Here is a 14,917-nt window from a genome sequence, read left to right on the forward strand (position 1 = left end):
ATTTTGGAATTGTGATAGCTTTAAGATATAGTCAATGAAAGAGGAAAAAGCAATCAAAACAGGAACTGAAACTGGGAACATTTTCTCCCACTGTACTTTAGTTTGGTAGAAGATCAAGCCTATAACCTTCAAGTTCTCATACTAGGTCTCCTCATCTTCAGATACTGAGCACTTCTTAGACCTGCCAGTTTTATCTCCCTCTACACCATTCTTCCTGTTACCAAATATCAACCTATCAATGCCCATAAATTACTAGGTTACTTCCCTAATGAGAGCTTATGCATTCCCAACATTCCAGTAGAAAGCAAAAGTTTCTGTATTTTGCGAAATGATCACAAGGTAAAGATGGGTTTCCACATGATAGAGATATTCTACCAAGATTAGGGCAATTATTAGTCATTTAAAAAGTTGAACATATTTGTATGATGCCACAATTTCTAGGCATCTCAGACTCCTGCTGTGCCTTCCACTACCTTTGCAAAAGGTAAAATGCAAAACGCAAAAAAAAATCAAAAACAGGTTATACTGAAGGCTTCAGAGCAAATATCTTATTCCCTTCTTTGTGTTGACTGCCAATAGTAACTGCCCAAGATGATTTGGTTGAAGCATCTTTATTACTCAGCACCTTAATCAGAGCATTCTTCATGTCCTTGTTTCTCAGGGTGAAAATGAGGGGGCTGAGGAAAGGTGTAATAAGAGTGTAGGGGATAGACATGAGGGTGTCATCCCTCTCTGTGGTCTCTGGCTTCAAGTAGACAATGGAGGCGAAGCCAAAGTGGATGATGACCACAGTGAGGTGGGAAGCACAGGTGGAGAAGGCCTTCCTCTTCCCCTCAGCTGAAGGGATCTTGAGGACAGTAGAGAGAATGAATACATATGTAAGAAAAATGAATACAAATGTCCCCAGTAAACCCAATACTGAGATTGCTGCAACAGTAACTTCTATGACAGAACCATTCAGGCAGGATAACTTGACCACTGCTCTCATATGGCAGAGGAAATGTTTTATAAGGTTGGGGCCACAGAATGTGTCTGAAAAGATCAAGGTGGTCTGCACTAAGGAAACAAAGAAACCACCAGTCCAAGCTAAGGCCACAAGATGCCCACATATTGTGCTGGTCATGAGTACTGGGTAATGGAGAGGATTGCAGATGGCCAGGAACCGGTCATAACCCATCACTGTGAGAATGATGCAGTTGGTGCCACCAAGACCATGGAAAAAGAACATCTGGAGTCCACATCCCAGGAGAGAAATGCTTCTGCTCTTGGCTAGCAGGTCTACTAGCATTTTAGGAATAATGGCTAATGTGTAGCAAGTCTCAGAGAATGAAAGAGCACTGAGGAAGAGGTACATGGGAGTATGGAGAACTCGGTCTACCAAAGTGAGAGCCATGATTGTCAGGTTGCCAGTAAGGGTGAGAAGGTAAAGAAAGATGAACAAAACAAAGAGGATAACTTGCAAGTCCGGGTAGACAGAGAAGCCAACAAAGACAAACTCTTCCAGGAGCGTCTGGTTTACTCTCATTACTCTGAGGTTCAGAAAGCTGAAAGAAACAATTAGATAGCCACAGATTCAGGCAACTTTCCTTTTACCTACACTCTCATAGAAGGAAACTAAATGCTGGTAATATAAAATACAGTTTTCTTTAAGTTAAAAAGCAATGTAATCTGGGGAAGCTAGGTGGTGTAGTGGATAGAGCACTGGCCCTGGATTCAGGAGGACCTGAGTTCAAATGCGGCCTCAGACACTTAACAATTACTAGCCATGTGACCCTAGGCAAGTCACTTAACCCCAATTGCCTCACCAAAAAAAAGCAAAAAAAAAAAAAAAAAAGCAATGTAATCTGATTTTTTACTACCTCAGGGAAGGGGAAGGGGAAGGAGGGGTAAAATTTGGAGTTCAAAACTATAAATAAAGTATCTATTATTTTTTAAAAAGCAATCTATATGATTTAGGAGTCAATGTCAGCCAAATTTTTTCTTACTCAGGTCAATATAACAAAGGGGGTGGAGAGTGTTACTGAACTATATAGGTTTGATTGATATCAGGTCATGGAGGAAGAGTCCATGACCACCCTAAGGGATTGAGAAAGCAAGCTCTGGGATTCAATACTAAGTACTGAACCTTCCCTATCATACATGTTCCAAATCATTATTAGTCTTCATGAAGGTAAAAAGCCAAGGACAGAGTCTCATAAAATCACAATTAATCAACCGATTACATAATCAGTCAACATACTTTAAATGCATACTATGTACCAGATAGGATGCTAAGCTCTGGAGATTCAAATAAATGTAAAAATATCCCTGTCATCAAAGGTTTTAGACTCAATGACCTCTAAGGTTCCTTAAGGCTATGATCATTGGTCCTCTAAGATTTAAGATACAGATAATAATTCTATATACTTCTTTTCTTTACAGGTGTGTGGAGAGGGACATACACTAAAGCTTCATGTAGGAGAAGGATTTTTTCTGAGCCTAGAAGGAGGGTAGGATTTTTTAAAGTTGGAGATGAGGGAGTCAGTGGAATACCAGGCAGAGGACAAAGTAAGCAAAGTTGGAGAAGTAGGACACTGTAGAATATATTTGAGGTTTTCCATTTTGGCTAGAGTTTGGCTAGGATATGACTAGGAGAGTGAAAGGAAAGAAGGATGGCTAGGTAAATGATAAGCCTTGTGGAATGTCTCTAATTTCAGGCTAAGGATTTTAAATGTTAGTTTGCGGGTCACAGGGTTTTTAAGCATTAGGTGCCTACATCAGAGTTATTGTTTAAAAAGGTAGCTCTTAACAAGGGGAGGATAGACTGGAAAATGGAGAGATTAAAAGTACAATTAGGCTTTTGCACTACTATAGATGACATGTAATGATCATCTGAACTAAACAGATGTCAGTGTGATTGGAAGTAGGGGAAATATATAAGAACTATTGAGGAACTAAAAGTAATATGACTTGGCAAATTATTTGATATGGGAGGTGGGTGAGGTGGGATGAATCAAATATATTTTCAAGGTTATAATAAGAAGAAACTGAAACAATTGTATAATTGAATCACACTTTAACAAAAAGGGGAGGGATCCCAGTTGTGGGGGTAAGGAAAGTGATTACTTTGATTGTAAGTTTAAGGTGTTGTTGGGATACCCAAGAACAATATTCATAAGGCATTAAGAAATGTGGGAATGGAGATTGGAAAAGAGAGCAGAGTTGGAGATATGATTTGCGGAGACATCTGAATAGAAGAGATAGTTGGATCCCTGACACTAGTTGAGATAATCAAAGGAGGGGAAGGGAGAGAAGAGTGGAAGAAGCAGGGGGGAGAAGAAAGGGAATGGGAGCATGGAATCTAGGATCAGACCTACATTTTGGACACAGGAAGAGAAATAAGAATAGTTTTAAGGTGTACAATGCACTTTTCTTTCATTGTCTAATCTGATCTTCACCACACACTTGGGAGATAATTCCTCCTAGGGTTGTTATACCAATTTTTAGGATAAGAAAATGACTCTCAGAGAGTTTAAGTGACTTGTCCATGGTCACATGGCCATTGAATGTCAGAGGCAGGATTCTACCTTAAGTACAATTTGCACTGTCATTGAGAAGCTGAATCTGGAATATCTCTCTATTAAAGAAATACTAACACACATGGTACCATCAAATTTAAGCAAAAGCTTTTTTTTTTTTAAATTTGGCACAAGGGGATATGGCCAGGAGAAGTCCAACTTCAACTCCTTGGAAGAAGAAGATTTATGGCATGTTCCTCAATCAGCCTGAGTAAAGATGATGCTTTTATAGGGAGATTGGGGGAGACTTGAAACTGAAAAGTTAAAGCTGTTGGGGAGTGGGGGTGCTTGAAATAATTGGGGGCCATGAGGTTATCATTATTACCTTGTCCTAGTCATGTAACAAGAATATCTGGGTTCCAATTAGACTCCTGCTATAAATTTCAAGGCGCCCAACTTTCTGGGTACCCATGGCAGTCTGATTCATTATCTGTTTCACTAACCACTAGCTGGTTAATTAACTGCTTTGTTTTTCCATGGGAAGAATATCCTCTAACTAACCCCAACAAGTTGATCATCTATATTATTTCTCATGGTCATGGTGTCCTCCTCATGGTCAGAGTGTCTCCTAACTGGACCCAGGTCTACTAGGCTACCACTGCAACACTAAACAATCCACAAGGAAGACAGAGGTTTTTGAAAAAGAGAAGTCATAGAGGGAGAGTTGTATTATGTAAAGAAAGAAGGAGAAAGGATCAAAAAGTTGAAGGTGGTCTGTACTTTATAGTTCTTTAGAGATCAAGGAAGATGAGGATGGAACAAAAATCTTTGCACCTGGAGAATAGAGTGTTTTTGGATACCTCTGAGGGAGCAGTTTCAGTCAAGTGGTAGGAACAGAAATCAAGATGCAAGAGTTTTAGGACTGAGTGGGTCATAAGGAAATGTAGACAAGGAGGCAAAATTACACTTTTGAAAGGTTGTCAATAAAAGGTATGAGAGACAGAGAGACCTGACTCCTTTCTGACACTTGTCAGCCCTGGAAGCTAAATCTAGTAGAGGGCTACTTAAAAGTTTCCCACTCATAACCCCTTTTCAGGTATATAGGTATACAAAACAGGTACACATAACCTTTTAGTGTTGCCAAAATATTTGTGACCCCCCCGCCCCCCCACACATGTGGTTGCTCCCCATAGCTTAAGAAGTTTTGCTTTAGAAGACAGAAGAGTTGAGGGCATGGTTTAGGGACTAGAAAAAAGGCAATCTAGGAATGTTTGCAGGAAGAGAGCATGCAGCCAGTACAAGAAAAAAGCTGGAGGAATGAAATTCTAGAGAAAGCTAGGGAGGTGGAATTATGGAAATAAGGAAAGGATTAGCCTAGAGGTGATGGGTTAATAATGGAAGGAGCCTTAATCTGGGGGTTAAAAGAGCTAAATTTGAATCCTATTATTTTCTAGCCCATTGATCCTTGGATATTTCAAGATCTTCAGTTTCCTTACCTATAAAATGTGGATAGCATAGTTTGCCTCTTAGGATCAGAGGAAGGATAATGCTTCATGCACAGTTCCTTTGAGCTTGCAATAAAATAACTGCTATTCTTTTTGACAAAGAGGAGAGTAGCCACCTCTTTCAAAATAGTCAATCTCTTCTCATAGGGCTGTAGAATTAGATACTATGTGTTCATCAAACTCCTTAGTATGTTATCAAAAATTCAATAAAAAATTATTTCTTAAACCCCTATGTCAGGCATTGTGCTAGGTACAATCCAGGTATGCTTCCTAACTTTGTTCGGAGCAAAAGATAAAGCAAAACACTCCCTGTCCTCAAGTTGCTTATATTCTCAGCCTTTCTGACTCTTTTATTTTAATTATTGGCAGTGGGGGAGAGGCACAAGATCAATCAAGGGTGCGTAATATATAATTTTTCTCTATGGGATGTGGAAGGCAGCCCTGGGTGGTAAATGGGTGGATAGCAATAGTCTTACCTTTCAAATTACATGTGATTCAGTTCAATATGAATCATTCCCTGGGAATACCCGTACTGGAAACTCTGGCTCACAAGTTAATACATAAAATCAGGAAAATAATCTGGATACAAATGTTCTATGAATAACCCAGAAGGCACATAAGGTTGACCTAAAGAAAGAGAAGATAACTGTGTTGATGGAAAAAAGATCCATTTACCTTCTATCTATGCTCTGAGCTGGTAAATGTTGAACAACAGGTTCTCCAAGGGGGTGGGTGGTAATACACAGGACACACTTTTAAATTTAATTTGCATTATTAACATTTTCTCCATCACTTTCTTAACTGGATAATTTTGCATGAGGATCATAAATTCCATCATCTTTTCTTGGTCTTACCATCTTCACTTTGGCCCTTATTGGGACTACAAGCATGGGACTACAGCCCAGTGAGAAATTCCTAGCCTATGGGGTATTAGTTCACTACATAGACCAGAAGAAATGATCTGTACTATTTCATAGTACAATAGTTTAAAATCAGAAATTATTTGTAATGTGTAAAAGTTGCAAAGAAAAAAATAGAGAGAGAGAACTGAACTGAATTAAGAACAGCTTTTTGGCTTTGGGTTCATTACTTAAACTAGTAAAGCAGGCCATGCCCTGTCTTGCATTAAGGCTTGCTGGCCTCCACTGAAGAAAAGAAAAAAAGCAGCTAGTCTTTAACTCAACTCCTTATCTAATAGGTTTCTGAGGTAAAGGCAGAAAGGTTTGCTTATGGAGTAAAGTGCAAGCAACTGAATTGGGAACACCTGATTGGTAATTGATTGGTTTTGTTTCAAGTTTTAAAAATTCCTAATATTCTTTTAAAGCATTTTTTTTTTGCAGGCAATAGGGGGTTAAGTGACTTGCCCAGGGTCACATAGCTAGTAAGTGTCAAGTGTCTGAGGCCGGATTTGAACTCAGGTACTCCTGAATCCAGGGCCGGTGCTTTAACCACTGCGCCATCTAGCTGCCCCCCCTAATATTCTTTTAAGGTATTATGTTTCTAAATTTTCTTATAATGTATAAATTGGTGAACAATTGTATCAACTGTGATGGAAAAGCAATTTCTTTTATATCTGGATGATAGTGAGATACAGATATAGAAATTCTAGTATAAGAATCTCACCTTGTCATCTGTCTGCTATTAGTTATGCATTTTAAAACTGAATCAGAAATACCTTAAGAACAACTTATTTTACACCCACTCTTGTCACCTTAAGGCCCTTTTTTATTTTTTGCCCTGACCTTGTTTAAATTATTGTTAAAGTCTCTTCCATCCAGGCTCAAGGCTTCAACCTCATGGCAGCTACAAACAGTCCCTATATATCTCCTCCCACCCTCCAGACCTCATATCTCCTTGAACTCTCCAGATGAGGCCTTCCTCACTTACCCCTTCCCCCTCCACCCTATGATTCCTTTGACCCCACTCAGCTTGAAGCAGTTACTAAAGAAGAATCTTCACCCCTTTTTCCTTACATATAGAGAAGTGGGGAATGTTATGGGCCTGGGATACCTCAGAAGTTTTCTGGGGGTAAATCAAAGAACCTTCTCCTTGAGAAACTAAATCAAAGTATATACACACCTAAAGAGATAAGCGGCACCTGATCTGGACTTAGTTAGCTCAAGGACCACCACCCTTCATTCCAGTCTCCACCACCTCTCAGGGAGATAAGAATAGGTGTGGTTGCTGCCTTTGTGGCAAGAGGGGGAAAGAGATGGTTTGAGAGATTGGAGCTACCTCTCACCCAACTTCTCCCAACCACCACCAGTGAGGGGATGGTCCTCCCGGAATAAGAGAACTTTCCACAGTCAGATGATCACCCCATCAGGCCACCTTTGGTCCTCTATAAAAGTATTTGCTTGTCTTCTGCTCCAGCAGATAGGCATCTCAGAGAGCCACACCTCTGTGTCATGCCTTCTCTCTATTAGAAGTCTAAGGAACTCTCTCTTGGCTTCCTTTCCCTAGCACCTAAATAAACTATTATTTTATTCTAATTAGATTTGTGAGCAAGAGGGTTTAATTCTTTAAGGAGGAATTCCTAAGAATCCCTACCCCAACCCTCCACCAATTTCCCCCATAACAGTGGTTTTATTGTCTCCAACTCTTCCCCCAGATCTGGTGATGAGACTCTCAGAATTATCCTGTTTTTGAGAGATCTCTTTATCAAGAAGACATGGGACTTAGGATAAATCAGAAGTTTCTCCTGTGAGAAGCAAAACCAAAGATGATCAGATAACAGGACAGACACATCTTGGAATCAAGGGACTATTAAAGTTTAGATTGACCAACTAGATATCAGGACAGACATACCTAAGAAGTAAGGGGAGATAAAATTCTATAGCAGGAAAGTCAATTATGTATGGCTACTACATGACCTGAGCTAGGAAACAAAGATAACCCCAAAGGTCAGGACCATCATTTAAAAAACATTCCCCTGTACTCTCAGGAATATGACAAATACCCAAGCTTTTCCCACCCCAAAAGGGAACATTCCAGTTTTCAAGTGGACACTCCATCTATCCTCTAGAAAAGCTTTTGCCTTCTTCTGTTCTGGGAGGAAAATGTTTCTGAGCCCTCCTCCCCAGGGATAAAGTCTTTGATTTACAACTTGGTCACTTTCTCTAATGCCAAATAAAACATCACTTTAATTCTAATTGGACTGTGTGTGAGAGTGTAATTCTTTATTGAGGAATGCCCACAGCCCCACCTTTTCCCTAAAACAAAGATATCTCCTAATAAAACCTGGAACTGTGAACTGCTTATCACCAAGGATGCTTTCTGATTTGTGTATCAAAGGCCACTTCCTTGACCCCTGGAATTCCTCATTCTGCCTTCCCTTGAGAATGGAACCCACTGACTAAGCTCAATTTTCCCTCCAAAATTCCTGAGCTGCCTTTGTTTAATTTGAATATAAACCCACACAATCTACTATCTGGTATCCTAGTTAGCATAGGCTGGATAGTACTGATGCAACATGCTAAATTTTTCTTTTCTTCCCTGCTTAACAAAAACCTTTCTTTAATTTTTACAGGCATCGTCTTTCTCTGGTTTTCCTTCCATTTTGGGAAGAAGGGGATTTAAATTTCAAAAACTGGCCTTTGCATTCTCTGGAGAACTGGTCTTTGTGTTCTCTGGCCTTCCCCTTTGGGGAATGAGAGATCTAAATTCCATTTAAGAGAGGTCTGCCTCAATTTGCAACTCATAGGAATGTGCCAAAGACCATGGCCAGGAGCCACAAGTCTGTCTTAACTTTGTGTTTTAGAGGACCTGAAAGAAGAGTATTAAAGCATTAGTGACAAAGACTTGGGGAATAAGAAACAGCAATCAAAGCTTCATGTGGTAGAAAGAACACCGGATATAGAGTCAGACCACTAAGGTTCAAATCCCACTGTTAAGGGCTAAAATTCTAGCTAAACTGTCTAAAATATCTAATGAGTGGTCGACAATAAATTATAAGCTTTAGCAAGAGTTAGACTTTTAAGCATTTATTAAGGAGAATAAGAATTTGGTAAAGAGAGAGAAAAAGGCCTAGATTCCTATCTATTAAAGGGAGAGCACATTTCTAGCTCCACTCTCCACCAGAGTCCAAAGGAAAGAGAGCAAGACTGAGCGCCAGTCTCTTCCTTCCTCCTCCCACTAGCCCGCGTCACTTCCTGATGCCAAAGAAAAGACTCCTGGTCTTGCCCTCAAAGACCTTTGCTTCATGGGAGGAACTCTTCTACAGTAAGTCTCCAGCAGGTGGCGTCATTCCAATTGTTACACCACCTTTGTTACTTATTGCCAGTTTGACCTTCACAATTCATTTTACCTCTGGGTATTAGCTTCCTCAAATGAGGAAACTGAAGTCAATAATCTTTAAACTCCTTTCCACATATAATTTCTAAGATACTACGATCTCTCACTTATGATCTGATTTCTAGATTATCCTCAAAAAAGAGTGATTCTCGGCTCTTCTCTGACTATTCTCATATTCTTGGGGGAACCTCTCCTATGGCACAGATTTGGAATTAGAAAGACCTTGGTTCAGCTCTTGCCTTTGATATTCACTAGCTCTGTGACCCCAAGAAATCACTTAACCACACCTGGGTCTCCAGTTCCTCCTATGTAACACAAGGATAGCTAGCATTTACCTCTCAGGATTGTGGAGATTAAATCTAATGAAGTATATAAAGTGCTTTTCAAGCCTTAAACCAGGTCAATGTTAGCTGTTAATATCATCATCCTCTTGAATAAGCCAAAACTGACAACCAGCAGGATGGCAAAGATTATTCCAAAAGGTAAATTTGAATAACTACTGAATGCAATGCAGTAATAGAAGACATTATAATTCCAGTGTGGGATCTTCATCAACCTATGTCTGTGACAACCTGTATGTAACTCACAAAGAGTTACCTGAGGCTCAGGAATAATCAGTGACTTGTCATGATTACATAATTGCTAAATTTCAAAGGTGGGATTTGAATCCATACCTTACTGACTCTAGGAAGTGTCTAACACTCTTTCCACTATACAATCCTAACTCATGCAATCTCATGACAAATAAAAGTAGTGTTTTGTAAAATCGTTGGATATTTTATATTATTTTATACTACAGCTCTCTTCTCATTCTATAATTTATGTGTGGCTACAAAAGAGTAGATTACATCACACGTCACACAGAATAGATTCTTACCTGAATGTACTTTATTTAAGTATCTCAAAGTTCAATGTTTGTCAGAATCCCATTTCTACTGGTCACAGACAATGTCTTCAAATCCCTTGAACTCACTCAGGAGAGAAGTCAACAGCTGATAATTTAAACAAATGTATAGGTTAGGGCAAGAGACTGTTTTCTTTCTAGCTGGGAATATCATCCCTGCTTTCTATCAATGAGACCTGATGTTCTCTAGCGCCAGGGGTTTGGGAGTTAAGGTTTGAAGGTCCATGGGGAACCACTATCTTCTTCTCATCAGAGAGAACCAAGGAAATTTTCTCACCCAACTTAATAATTTGCACTCATTATCTCCAAAGTTTTTCATATCATGTGACTTAGGGTGCACAGAATATTGAACTCTGCACAACCTTTCCAGGACCACATGAGATATTTCTAATAATTCAGAGTCTTGTTTCATAGCAACTTCCCCAAATGCCTAATATCTACTCTGTCCAGATCTCCGTAGCAGCATCTTATTACGAATTATACTGATAGATCATATAATTGGTTGACTGATTCATTATTTCATCTAATATTTAGTATTAGTATATACAGTTTACAGGGCTAAACATTGGTAACCCAAAGGTATATGATACCATGTATCTCTAATCTCAAGGAGTTTATGGGCTTGGAGAGATAAGATTTAATACATAAAAAAAATACAAATAAAGGGACAAGACCATATACCATAAGGTGGACTTTACTATTATCATCTCTGATAGACTATATAAGGAAATAGAAATGGAGTTAAAAAAAAGATGGAAAGAGTTCTTGTATCAGACCAAGTATATACAGAAAGGCCCATGCTGGTACCAACTTAATTTTGAGGACAATGAGGGATTAATTATTAATTACCTGAAAGAGGCTTGATATCAAATTATTATCAAAATAAGATTAGTAAGAAAATATGAGTAATTATGGACCCATGTACTTACTTTCTTAACTCTATGAACATTTTTAAGCTACATATACACTAAGGAGAACCCTGATGAAGATATGGAAAGTGAGAAGTCAAGGTTTTGCTAAGGATATTGTACAGTAAAGCATGTATTTATAGTCAGATAATTTAGTAAAATAATTAATGAAAAGAAACAAGTTGCAACTGTATCTCTAGGCTCCAATCTATGGATAATGGAAATCTCTTTTCCTTCCTACGTACTGTAATCCACCCAAATTGGCCTTCTTTCTGCTTCTCTCAAATTACACTCTATCCCCATGCCTTTGCACTGGATGTCATACATTCCTAAAGTGGAATCACCTCTTACCTTTCTCTCAAAGCATCCCTCGTTTCTTTTTTTTTTTAATTTTTTTTTAAATTTTCCCCATTGCATGTAAAAAAAACCCAAATTTTTTTACATTGATTTTTTAAAACTTTGTTTTCCAAATTTTCTTCCTCCCTCCCTCCTAAACCCTCTCTAAGAAATCAAGCAGTTCAATATAAGTCATACATCTGCAGTCATGCAAAACACCTTCACATTAGTCAGATTGTGAAAGAAAATAAACAAAATAACTTTAGAAAGAGGAACTAACAAATAAAATTATACTTCATTCTGTATTCACATACTATCAGTTCTTTCTCTGTTGATGGTTTGCATTTTTCATACTTCCTTCTAATATCATCCTGCTCATCATTTCTTTCACAGTTACTATTTCTAACTGTAGTAGCCTCCATCCTATTCCCTCCTTTTGATATTTACTCTATTTTCTCTCTTCTTTCACGCTATCCCTACTCAAAAGTGTTTTGCTTTTTACTGCTCATTCCCCCAATATGCCCTCCCTTCCTTCACCTCTCCCACACCCCCCATACCCTTCCCCTTCCACTTTCCCTTAGGGCAAAATATATTACTCTACCCACTTGAGTGTGTATGTTATTCAATCTTTTAGCCAATTCTGATTAGAGTAAGGCTCACTCACTCCCCGACTCCTTCCCCTTCTTTCCCTCTACTCCATAAGCTTTTTCTTGTTTCTTTTATGTGAGCTACTTTACCACCTTCTACCTCTCCCTTTCCCATTCTTCCACTGCATTCTTCTTAACCCTGACTTTATTTTAAAGATGTCATCATGGGCCAGTTAGGTGAAACAGTGGACAAAGCACCAGCCCTGGACTCAGGAGGCCCTGATCCCAAATTGAGACCCAGATGTAAATCACCCCACTCTGCCTGCCCAACCAAAACCTAGGATAAACAAAAAATAAATGCTTTACAGCTATCATCCCTTCATATTCAGTTCAGAACTGTGCTTCTGTCTAATACTGAGAAAGTCCTTATGAGTTAGAAGTATTATCTTCCCATGTAGGAATGTAAACAGTTTTAATATCCCTCATGAGTTCTTTTTCCTGTTTACCTTTTTATGCTTCTCTAGAGTCTTGTATTTGAAAGAAAACTTTTCTATTCAGTTCATTTCTTTTCATCATAAATGCCTGAAAGTCCTCTTTTTCATTGAGGTCCCATTTTTTTCCATAAAAGATTATACTCAGTTTTTCTGGGTAGGTGATTTTTGGTTGTAAATTGAATTCCTTTGACCTCTGGAATATTATATTCCATGCCCTCCAGTTCTTTAATGTAGAAGCTGCTAGATCTTGTGTTATCCTGACTATAACTCCACAGTATTTGAATTCCTTTTTTCTAACTGATTGTGATATTTTCTCCTTAACCTGGGATCTCTGGAATTTGGCTATAATATTCCTGAAGGTTTTTCCTTTTGGGATCTCTTTCTGGAGGTGATCAGTAGATTCTTTCAATTCATATTTTACCTTCTGCTTCTAGAATATCAGATCAATTTTCTCTGACAATTTCTTGGAAGATGATTCCTAAGCTCTTATTTTGATCATGGTTTTCAGGTAGTCCAATGATTTTCAAATTGTTTCTCCCGGATCTATTTTCCAGGTCAGCTGTTTTTACAAGGTAGATATTTCATATCACTATTTTTTTTATTTATTTGGATTTGCTTTATTGTGTTTTGATTTCTCATAAAGTCATTAGCTTCTATTTGTTCTATCCTAATTCTTAAGCAATGATTTTCTTCAGAGAGTTTATATACCTCCTTTTCCATTTGGCCAATTTGGCTTTTCAAGCTGTTGACTTTTTTCCCCCCATGAACCTCCTGCAACACTTTCATTTCTTTTTCTATTTTTTCCTCCACCTCTTTAACTTTTCCATCTACTTCTCTTACTTTATCTTCAAAGTCCTTTTTGAGTGCTTCCATGGCTAGAGACCAATTCATATTTTTGGAAGCTTTGGATGTAGGGGCTTTGACTTTGTTATTATCTTCTGAGGATGTATTCTGATCTACCTTGCAACCAAAGAAGCTTTTGATGGTCTGCTGCTATCTCTACCTACTCATTGTGACTGCCTATTTCTTGCCTTTTAACTCCTTCTTAATGTGTAGCACTGCTTCCAGAATGCACTGACCCAACCTAAAGGGGGTGTGAGGGGGAATGAATAGGCTCGTTCTCCACCTGCCTTGCCTGTAATTAACCACAGCCCACTTTCTCTAACCCAGAAGCAGAATTCTGTTTGAAATCTGATTCTCTGTGGTGAGAAGCCTGGTGTGCCTGTGCCCCTCCCCAACTGGGCCATTGCTGCTGGAGTCTGCTTACTGATTCAGAATATGGGTGTTCTGCTTTAGCTCCATCAGAGCCCACAGCTATCTCCCCTACCCCGACTAAATGCTGGACACCCTCTCTGGTCTGTGAGCCAAGGTTCAGAAGAAGGGGCTGAAGATTCCAAGGCTCTGGAGGCACAGCCAGTCTGGGGCTGGATCTGTGCTGTGCACTGAGCTCCTCTGTCACCCTGAATAGCCGATGATCCCAGTCACCTAATTAAGCCATCATTGGCTGGAAAATAGTCTCACTCTGTTCATTTGTGGGTTGTGCTGCTCTAGGTGTTGCCTTATGGCATTATTTTTGGAGGGATGTGGATGGATTTGTCAGGAGCATGGGAGAGTCATAGCCTTTCTTACATCATCTTTGCTCCACCCCACCCCCCATTTCTTTAAAGACATGACTTGAGCATCATCTTCTTCACTAAGCCTTTCCTATTTCCTGAAATTCCATGTGGCCTCCCTCTCAAACTATTTTTTATTTTTAAAATTATTTTTATATTATATTATTATTATATTACCTTTATATTTATGATATATACATATATGTATATATTTATTTATGTTCATGTGTGCATATGTACATATATAGGATATATGTATGTATATTTGTGTGTATATACATATGTGTGTACATATGTATATATGTGTTTATATATTGTTGTTGTTGTTTCCCCATTAGAATGTAAGTTTCTTGAGAGTAGAGACTGTTTCATTCTTTTTCCTTGTATCACCTAGTGACTAATATACTGCTTGGCTTATATTAAACACTTAATAAATACTTAATAAAAACATTAAACTATCTAAGTATAAGATGGAGACCCAAACCTGAAAAAGCTTTACTGTCAATTTATAGGCTACTTCCCTCCTTGGACCCCAGCTCCATTGATTAGGTTCTACTCCAGGAAGAAAAGAAAACACTTCTATACCTGGTTTGATATGGCAGTCAAAAAAGGGGGCTCGGGGGTCTATGTTACTCTGCACTACTTACTCTGATTAATTGATTTGTTGACTTTTTAAAAATTGATTCAGTACAGCAAAATGTTAGTTCAAAATCTCTTTTCCAAAAGAGAATCTTGCATGCATGTTTCAAGATCATAGGGGATTCTTTGAAAATTCAATAA

The 14,917-nt window shown here is 38.6% G+C and overlaps 1 protein-coding gene across 1 annotated transcript; it reads right to left on the bottom strand.

Moving 5' to 3' along the window:
* Positions 1 to 520: 520 nt before the first annotated feature.
* Positions 521 to 1,525, bottom strand: LOC122754730 (olfactory receptor 10X1-like). The gene has a single exon (XM_044003201.1). The coding sequence runs from the start codon at positions 1,523 to 1,525 to the stop codon at positions 521 to 523; it is 1,005 nt and encodes a 334-aa protein (XP_043859136.1).
* Between the last annotated feature and the right edge of the window lie 13,392 nt (positions 1,526 to 14,917).

The sequence above is a fragment of the Dromiciops gliroides genome, chromosome 4 (genome assembly GCF_019393635.1).
Source record: "Dromiciops gliroides isolate mDroGli1 chromosome 4, mDroGli1.pri, whole genome shotgun sequence".
NCBI classification, from domain to species: Eukaryota; Metazoa; Chordata; class Mammalia; order Microbiotheria; family Microbiotheriidae; genus Dromiciops; species Dromiciops gliroides.

Coding starts and splice junctions, on each gene's coding strand:
- LOC122754730 (XM_044003201.1), bottom strand. CDS start 1,525: ATGAGAGTAAACCAGACGCTCCTGGAAGAGTTTGTCTTTGTTGGCTTC.